Source organism: Mus pahari, chromosome 20 (genome assembly GCF_900095145.1).
Source record: "Mus pahari chromosome 20, PAHARI_EIJ_v1.1, whole genome shotgun sequence".
Lineage (NCBI taxonomy): Eukaryota > Metazoa > Chordata > Mammalia > Rodentia > Muridae > Mus > Mus pahari.
The window spans coordinates 45,998,103-46,008,038 of NC_034609.1; the positions used below are offsets into that span (position 1 = coordinate 45,998,103).

The window sequence follows — 9,936 nt, forward strand, 5'->3', positions numbered from 1 at the left end:
CACAGTGAGCCCCGAGATAGCCTAGACCCCAGCACAGTGAGCCCCGAGATAGCCTAGACCCAGCACAGTGAGCCCCGAGATAGCCTAGACCCCGCACAGTGAGGCCGCAGAGCACGTCTAGAATAGTTCCTGTAAGGAGACACCGATGCTCTTAGCTCCTATATGGAGACACCCATGCTCTGCCACAGTTCAAGTAAGGACCTAGCACTGTACCCTGGAGCAAAAGCAACTCAACCCGTGTGGCTGGCCGGCTATGGGAAAACCAGATACTACTTCTGTCGCCGTTGGGGACACCAGCATCAGGGTCCCCTCCAGTACACTCTCATGCACTCTGAATTCCAAATCTTTGTTTTTATGAGGACATTCACTGTGTCCCCTTGAATACTTACTGTCACCTCTGTCATGAAGAACTGGTGTCAGCAGCATTATTGGGAGGAAGGGGTTGAGAACTGAGCCTCTGGTTATAACTTACCTTCAAGCCCCCTTGACTCGCTATCTTTTCTAAGCTAGTGATGTGTTGCCTAGTCATCTGTCCGGCAGAAGCCACTCCGTGGACAACCATGGAGACCACATCCAGGCGCTCCCTCGGCCTGATACCATGCTGCCTACAGTTCACGGTTCCCTGCAGCTTGCCAGACCTTGGCACCAGCATCTGTGCTGGTCCTTCCTGCCCCTGAAGGGCAAGGACACCCAGTGGCCTGGACAGAGTAGTTTTCTCAAGACTCAGAACAGACATGGACGCTGCTCAGGTGGAGGCGCCGATGGCAGACCTCAGCCCTGCATCAGACTCTGCCGTGAACAGGACTGTTCAACAGAGCGGAATTCAGTCATCCAAGTAGAGATGGGGGCTGGGCTGCCAGTGCTCGGTGTGCCGACACTGAGCAGAGCACTGCGAAAGCCCAGCTCTCCTCCTGCCTGTCCCCGGGGACATTTATAGAGACTGTCTCCAAGGCCAGGGCTGATGAAGGCTAAGCACACCCGCAGTGGCTCGGACTCCTCAGTCACCATTGTCAGAGCTCAGAGCATGCTAGGATTGAGGCCTTGCCGGCTACGAAGTCGCGAGCTGTAAGCAGCATGGAATCGGGCAGAGGGAACCCCGGGCGTGGCCTTTATTAGTTATCAGGGTTGTTGTATAGACAGGTTGTGAGGTACCACATCGCAAGCTTAGAGAGGACGGCACATCAAGGAGCGTTGAGAGTAAGTCATAGCCGGGCACTCAGTCTTAACTCCTCTCTCCCAGCGCTGCAGTAGACAGACAGACCCTGGCACCCATCGTCCTACACTGTCCCCAAGTCATGGACTGTGACAGTCCTTTATGCTCATGCACTATCCCCAAGCACTGACAGTGAGACAGGATCCGCCTAGAGCAGGCCGTGCCCAGTGGTGCCCGGATCTCTTTCCTCAAGAGAGAAAAAAGCAGCGAGGGCCACGGTCCCAGATCAAGAACCCACATATGCAGAATTCCTTGTCCCAAGGCCTCTCACCAGATGAACACGGGGCTTGGGGCGAGGGTGTGGAGCTATGCGGTGGACAGTATGGTATCTCCTGCAGGACCAAAAAGATAAGCCATGGCAGGGCAGCGGCTCAGCTGTGCTGCACCTTAGAGGGAGTGGAGGCCCGGGGGGGGGGGGGCAGCATCAGAGAGCTTCCTGCTGGGACCCTGAGTGCAGGCTGCCACCTCACTGTCTCATGTAGAGACGAGCAACCGGATGCTTACAGGACAGAAGCCGCTGGAAGACGGAACTTCCCGGTCTGAAGGACACAGCTGGACCCAGAGCTACAACAGGAATGGGAAGGACAAGTCCTGTATGCCCCACAGATAGGGGGTCCCTTAGGACCCAGGACAGGTCCTGTATGCCCCATAGATAGAGGGTCCCTTAGGACCCAGGACAGGGCCTGTATGCCCCACAGATAGAGGGTCCCTTAGGGCCCAGGACAGGGCCTGTATGTCCCATAGCCCACACTGGGTCCTTTCCCTTCAGTCAGTATTGTCCAAGGCCTGTCCTGGTCTAAGCTGAGGCTGCCCATCCAACTCTTCTGTCACCTGCCACACACAGAGCTGCCACACACGAGAGAACTCTTCAGTGCCAGTCCTGTCTTCAGGGCCAGCCTCTCCCTGTCTTCTGTGAGTAAGCCCTGGGCTCGTCCAGGCCCATCCATCTTGTTTAATAGACTGGAGTGTGCCCTGCACTGCAAGTCCCAGGGACTAGCAGGGTGATGGATGGTGCCTTACCGTGTCGGGCCGCGTGATGTACGATGAAATATTTATGATTTATTCCAGCTAATAACCCACGGGGAGTGCAGGGAGCGTGTGAGCAGACAGGGAGGCCTCAGCACTGCTGTCAGGGCTGCTGCTAGCATCTGCATGCCTCCACACAGCCGTAATCATGCAAATGTGTGTGCGTGGACATGCACCCACACTAATGTGCAAATACACACACCGCTGTGCTGGAGGAAGACTCGGCCGGAAATACAGCCCTGTGCTCCAGCCTGGGCGCTGCTCCTGGCACTGCCAACGTGTCTGTGGGACATAACAAGCTCGCCAGGCGGGGCCCATGCTCCTGTGTGGAAGGAGCGAGTGAGACAGGTATTTTGCTTAGGGAAAAGGACACTGTGGCTGGTTGGGGCTGGTGGGGGTCAAGGGCAGAAGAGCAGGAAGACATTTACCACAGGGCATCCCCGTGTTGGAAAAGGAGCTGGAAATGACCGTCCTTTCACCCAGGACCCGCCCACGGTGCAATGATAGAGGCTTGTGGATAGCGGTGGGACAGTGCGGGACAGTGCCCAGCATGAGTCTGTGAAGCAGAGGTCAGGGTCAAAGGCCACCAGCTGTTTGCTGCTCTCTTGAAAATGGTGCGCCCTGTTTCTGATTGCTCTGACAGGAACACGGCCCAGAATCCAGTGGCCCAGTTGGTTCCCAGCCTGCCACTGCCACAGATTCTGGTGGGCTCCACCCTGCACTGCTGGCCACAGGGCCGGGTGCCAGTGTCACAGGAATGGAGAATGGGGAAGGACACATGCCGTTGGAGCTAACCTCTACAGGAAGTGGGCCTGGACAGTGGGAATGGTGGGACCCACATATGCATGCATGTAGTCCCCGGGGACTCCTGGGGTGACAGTCAGGAGCACTGAAGTCTCTTGTGACCAGCTTGTCTAGAGCGATCACAGAAACAAACTCCTTTTCCAGGAGACACCGCCGTGTTCAAGGATGCTAGATACTGGATCCGAGGGCGCACGTCCGTGGACATCATCAAGACTGGAGGCTATAAAGTCAGCGCCCTGGAGATCGAGCGGCACCTGCTGGCCCACCCCAGCATCACTGGTGAGTGAACGGCGACCTCAGGCTTAGGGGAGCTCTGTCTCCAAATACAGTGCCTCCTTCTCTACTCTGTCAAGGTTTGGACTGTTAGGACCCTCCTCCACCTGCTACTAGGGCTCCTGTGAAATGCGTCTGTGCTCTCTCTGTCCACTGCACACAGCAATGTGATGGCTATCCCAAGCTGCTCCCTGCTGCACTAGCGTGGCGTGCCGGCCTGGCCGGAATGCACAGCTGCTCTGCAGACCAAGCAAGAGCAGGCTGAGCCCTAGAGATGCTTCCCGCTCCCGAGAGGGTCATCCCCATGGGTCTCGCTCCGGGGGCTTGGGCACTGCAGCCAACAGCCCAACGTTACCACACATTCCTGCATGCTGTCCAGCCTGTTGTGGTCGTCAGGACCTTCCCAGGCATCCCCAACCTGTTCTTCTGTCCTTAGATGTCGCTGTAATTGGAGTTCCGGATATGACATGGGGCCAGCGGGTCACAGCTGTGGTTGCTCTTCAAGAAGGACATTCACTGTCCCACAGGGATCTCAAGGAGTGGGCCAGGTAGGGCTAAAGGGACTGTCCTGGGTTCTAGCGCATCTAAGGGAACAACTACCTTGGAATCAGGGACAGAAGGGCCTTTCCTGGAGTGGGGAGGCTGGGTGGACCATTCTGGACTCTGGAAGTGAGGAGGGTGAAGCTGAGAAGCCAGCAGTGGGACCCATGACTAGTTTGTCTCTTCCCCCATTAAATGTGAACTTGGCAGTCGGAAGGACCTCGGCTGCAAACCAAGCTGGGAGACAGTGACAGTCCGAGTCAGAAATGAAGCAGATACTTTGGTATCAACTTATAAACCCCAAATCATTTCAAGGCTGAGGACCCCCAGAAAGGGCCTGACAATCCAGTGCTGCACTGAGTAACCCCTCTCTACCCTGCCAAACCTGCACAGCCTGCCACAGAATGGCCTGGGCTCCGCAGCCCTGAGGGTGGCCTGCGTGCCTCGCACCTTACTGTGGGGCCCCCCCCAAAGCCTGGGAGTGCCTGGGCCTGTGCCCACAGCTCCCTCCTTAACCCAGGGCAGGGATGGATTCTCCCTGGTTCCTGTAGATGCTTATCTTGGGGTTTGGGGGAGGGGGTTGAGACAGGGTTTCTCCGTGTAGCCCTGGCTGTCCTGGAACTCACTCTGTAGACCAGGCTGGCCTCGAACTCAGATATCTACCTGCCTCTGCCCCCCAAGTGCTGGGATTAAAGGTGTGAGCCACCACGGCCACCATACTTTACTGGCTGTCTTGCCCTCATGTTGTTTGTGATAGACTCCAGTTTCTCTCATCTTAGCCCCTGGTGATTTCCAATATCCTCCCAGGACTCTCAGGATAGAGGACCCTCAAGCTTCCACTGTGAGGAGACCTTCAGGTTCCTTCTTTAAATCTGAGTTCCCTCCACTCCATTGTGTCTCCTCCCGCCCCCACCCCGACTTGCCTTCTCTCGGCGTAGGACTATTTTTGGCTCGTCCAACGAGACTTCACATGCAGCAGGGGTCCTCGTTCATCAGGGCCACACAGCTGGGCAATTACCGATTCCCCTGGATTCGCAAAATCACAGTTGGAGCTCCATAGCTTAGCAGAGGCAACAGTCTGCTTGGCCGGTTGCTGCTTTGATTAAACAATTACTTTTTTGAGAAGAGAAACACAGGCACCCTCTGCTGAGAGCCCGTGTGGTTGTTGGATGGAGGACCCACATTGGCCTGAATCCCTCGGGTCATGGTCTGTGTCCACAGCTTGGTGGCTCCTGCGCTCTGAGTGCTTCCCCCCAGGGCCTGTGTCTGCCGCTGAGGTCAGCTCCTTGCTTGGGTATTCAGGCTCATAGTGAGTGTAGGAAGACCCGAGACGAGGGCTGAGGGTTAGTGCATCTGGGAGCTAGAGCTGTGTACAGGAGGACAGTGCTGAGCTGTCCTAAGGCATTTTGTCCCCACAGTGGGTAGCCTCCCCACCAGTTGTTTCTTGGGGTTGGGAACCTGTGGAGAGACCCCCACTTGAAACTACAGCCCTACCCATCCCCAGGGAACAGTGTCTGAGCTCCCCGGTGTTCTTCCCGAGAGGACACCTGCAAGGGCCGTGTGGCCCAGTAATCACCCTTGTGCGATGTCCAAGTCCATGCTTTGTGGATGCTGCTTGCTGCTGGAGACCCTGCTGCCTCAGGCCACAGGGCTGTGCTGTCCAGTTGCCATTGGAGAAGCGGGTGGAAGGAGAGAGAGTAGAGCTCTCATCCTGAGGTTGCAGTTGGCTAATAGGAGTTCCAGAAGGAGACAGTGTCAGGAGAGGACACTAACAAAGAACCAGGTTTTCTCCATGTTGACTGAAAGAGAGGTAGCCACAGTGGCACAGGCCTGGAGCAAGTTAAAGGCCAGCCTGGGTGACCCTGGTGACCCAAATGAGAAAGAGAAGGAGATTTGGGAAGGAGCAGAGAGAACCCAGGTGTTGTTGTGTCCACCTGTGTTATCCACCTGTGTTATCCACCTGTATTATCCACCTGCATTATCCACCTGTGTTATCCACCTGCCTTATCCACCTGCGTTATCCACCTGTGTTATCCACCTGCGTTATCCACCTGTGTTATCCACCTGCCTTATCCACCTGCATTATCCACCTGCCTTATCCACCTGCATTATCCACCTGCATTATCCACCTGTGTTATCCACCTGCATTATCCACCTGTGTTATCCACCTGCCTTATCCACCTGCATTATCCACCTGTGTTATCCACCTGCTGTAAGGTATAGTCCACACCTCACAGCAGCCCAGTGATTGTCAGGAGGTCCACACAGCCCCAAGTTGTCCTCCTTGTAGTTGGAAGAACCAGTGATGTGCGTAAATTACCGGAACTAATTCGAGAGCCAGGGCTGAAGAGCTCTGTGTCTGTGAAGCTGAATCCCAGCAAAAAACAAAACAAAACAAAAACACGAGGCAAATGCCAGGCCCAGAGCACCTCAGGGGACACTCCCCAAAGCGCATACAAGTCTATTCCCACTAGGAGGGACATTCCTACCTGACTTCATGGGACCCAAACCAGACAAGAAACCCAAACCAGTTTCCTGCCAGACAGACACAAAATGCTTAACCAAATGCTAGAAATTAGGTCCTATTCACAAAAGAGCCAACACATCATGATCGTGTGGTACTTACACCAGAAACAGGAGGTTAAACATTCAGAAACCCAGCCATGTGGCGCGGGGTGTTTGCAGAGTGAGAGCCGTGCTCTCAGTTCAGTAGACACAGAACGTGCATTTCTAGACGCTCATGTCACTCGCAGGGACTCTAGCAGTACCAGAGAAGGCACATTCCTGAGCTGAGGGAGGGGCTCTGAGGACCACCGCAGTTCCTGTGTTCAGGGGCAAGAACTCACGGCCACCTCTTCCCAGTCCCACCGGGACGTAGAGTTCATCTGGAAGCTAATATGTCTTTTACTTATGATGGGGCTGTGAGTCCAGGCAGTGCGCAGTCAGGCAGTGGGCAAGCAGTGGGCAGACTGCCTCTGTCTGGAGCTGCGTGTCAGCCACTCACTTCGGCCAGTTGTACAAGTTTGTACCCAGTCCCCACATACACTGCAATGGACCTCTCTGTGAATCCCGCCCAGGTAAGTTTCTACACAGAGAAATATACAGGCCAGGTAAACTTAACAGGACAAGAGGAGAAAGATGGGGGCACCAGGAAGAGTTAAGAGGATCTCAAGAGGGTCCCTTGGGATAAAGTCATAGGGAGTGAGGCTAGCCCGTCCAGAACCAAGGGACACAGTCCAAGTGGCTAGAGGAGCAAGGCTCAAGGACCACAGTGCCCCAGACGGCCCTGCAGGAAGGTCTGAGCAGTCACTGCAGCAAGAGAGCTGGTGAGCCAGGCTCAGGGAGGAACAAAGTGTGACATAGAAGGCCACGAGTCAGTCAAGACTGAAAATTGTATCTACAGCTAAAACGCCTGTGGAACCCTTAGAACCCTTGGGAAAGTCAAGATTTCTCTGGCCCATGGAACTTAGAGGCAGGTGGGGATTCTGCCCCAGGCTCTGCACATGATCTCTGGCTGGGTGGTCCATGCAGCAGAGTAGAAGAACATCTGCAGGGCTCACATCCCTACCTCAGTGCCATCTGAGACGCTGAACAGAGCCTGCAGCCTTTCCTGCCAAAAAGCATGCCTCCCTCTGATTATATCCTGGTGGTGGCCCAGAAGCCACTTGTCTGGAGTTGACCGTGCTTGTCACCTGCAGGGGCCACTCTCCTGTGCCAGAGTCACCTTGGAGGGAATGGCAGCAGGCGAGCCTGTGCTCAGTTATCCCCAGGACAAGAAGAAACCAGGCTGGATGAGGAGAGCAAAGGGCTCGCTTTCTTCCCCTGTCGCCTCCTCTCAGTGTGTCCTCACCCATGTCACTGCTGCCTCCAACCTGACTTTGCAGGAAGCCAGAGAGAAGACAATGGCCCTGTTGCCATCTGTCACAGTCAGGGTGTGGCCACAATGGCTTCTGGGTACATCCCCCGGGTAGGGTGCTGTCCTCAGGCTGTGTTTGTCTCTGCAGAGGTGTCCTGGCCCCGTATGCTGTGCCCTCAGAGCTCCTGCTGGTGGAGGAGATCCCCCGGAACCAGATGGGCAAGGTGAATAAGAAGGAGCTGCTCAAACAGTTCTACCCCTCGGGACAGAGGAGCCAGCCGGGCCAAGGCTAGAGAACCCCAAACACCCGGCAATCATGTGCTGTGGGCTCAGATGGAACCCTGCCCTCTGCAGTCAGGTTGATCAGAATCAAAACCTCTAGGGACGAATCACCAAGTGAGTGACCCTGACCACTGGCTGTGTCCTCGGTGGTCCTTGAGATCACTGGTGTGTGCCAGTCTCACAAGCACAGTAAGGACTTGGCTGTGGCCAGTGTGTGGCCAGCTCTCCAGTGCCTGGGGACATGGCTGTGGCCAGTGTGTGGCCAGCTCTCCAGTGCCTGGGGCTGCTGCCTCTCCTTAGGGCAGGTCCCAGAGAGTCAGAGGTGACAGTGAGAAGAGAGGTGAAATAAAGACACATGATGCATATCTGTGCTTGCTTCTCTGACTGTGACAAAGCTTTGAGTTGTGTGTCTGCACACACACATTTCCTAGGCCGTCACAGCTCCCAGCCCATGTAGGAGGACAAACAACAGCACTGGGTGGAGCCTATAGCACCCAGAGCAGGATTCCTGCTGCTGGGACTATCTCCCTGGAACTGCTGTGTGTGCAGTAGAACACTTGAAGTCCTTGTAGCCCTCTGGGCCATCCCCAAATAGCCCTGAAGCTCCTCTTCCCTGACCTGTGTCACCCCAGTTTGGGTCTTTCTGGTCCTCTGTGACTTCTCAGACCTCTTCCTCCTCTGTCCCCCTGGCCTCCATCTTCCAGCCCACAGACCTCTCTCTCTCTCTCTCTCTCTCTCTCTCTCTCTCTCTCTCTCTCTCTCTCTCTCTCTCCCTCCCTGCCCCCTGGGGCCACTGACAGCTGTGTTAATGATAGCCCTGTGTCCACACATGGCCCTCAGCAATCTGCAGACATCACTGATGGGGCCTCTGGCCTTGCCATAAGGCCTGGTAGAGCTCCAGGTGAGACTGGACGATTCATTGTTGGAAGGAAGATGCTCTGGCTCCAGAAACCAGGATGTGGAAGGAGCTGTCGGATATCTGGGCCTCCCAGAGGCCAGTCCATGGTGGTGATCCCCAGGGGCAGGATTCCCAGAGAATCCCAGTGCAGTCTGTGGGAGTGACCCTATGCAGCATCACCCTGTGTTGGGCCATCTTGCTCAAGAAAACACATCTGCTACTGGGCCCAAGACCGTGGACTCAGAGGCCAGTGAAAAGCAGCCTCAGGAGTGGTGGGAGGTAACTTCCCCGGGAGCCCTTCCATAGCAGGTGTCCCAGGCCAGCCTAGACCTCAGTCCTTACGTCTTCAGAAGATGTCCTCACAAGGTCATGGAAGGAGGCACCTGTGCTGTGCATGCCTACTCTGTTGGCTCCTGGGAGATGGAGAGCAACCAGGCGCTCTCCTGGTGATCTGAGCCTGAGAAGACAGCAGGGCACTGCCCTGGTGGCCCAGCATAGTGAAAGATGCGATGCCCTGGGGCCATCATATAGACCTGAAGCTGGAGCCACACTAGCTCAGATAGCCATGCAGAGTGGAGAATAATGTCAGCCTAGCCGCCGGAGATCTGTGCGCAAGCACATGCACACACACGCACACACGTGCACACACACATGCACACACACACACACATGCATGCACACACACATGCACAAGCACACACCATTCTCCATATGGCGTTCTCAAGGTCACTGTGGCTTGACTGTTTCTAGACAAGGCATCACTTGCCAGAATGGGGAACATCCATTGTCACGCTTGTCATGCTCCTGTGGGTGCAGTCACGCTTGTCACACTCCTGTGGGTACAGTACTGGTGGCTCATGGACGGCCCTTGTAGAATCTTTGAAAACCCAGGAAGACTCACTTCCCCGATGTCTGGGACCCTGGCCCTCAATGTTGGTCCTTGTAATTGTTTCCCCATTGTAGCTATGAGCAGGAGGTCAGAGCCACCTCCACGGGCCCTGGTAGAGCCGAGTGCCCTTGCTAACATCCACCATGCGGTCAATT

General features: G+C 55.5%; 1 protein-coding gene across 1 annotated transcript in view; it reads left to right on the forward strand.

Moving 5' to 3' along the window:
• Acsf3 (acyl-CoA synthetase family member 3) overlaps positions 1–8,352 on the forward strand; it is a 41,932-nt gene extending 33,580 nt beyond the window's left edge. Inside the window, exons 8-10 of the mRNA XM_021220579.2 lie at positions 3,188–3,322; positions 3,753–3,864; positions 7,861–8,352. Of these exons, the coding sequence (XP_021076238.1) occupies positions 3,188–3,322; positions 3,753–3,864; positions 7,861–8,005 (392 nt within the window). The 3' untranslated portion in view covers positions 8,006–8,352. The remainder of the gene's footprint in view (positions 1–3,187; positions 3,323–3,752; positions 3,865–7,860) is intronic.
• The last annotated feature ends 1,584 nt before the right edge of the window (positions 8,353–9,936 follow it).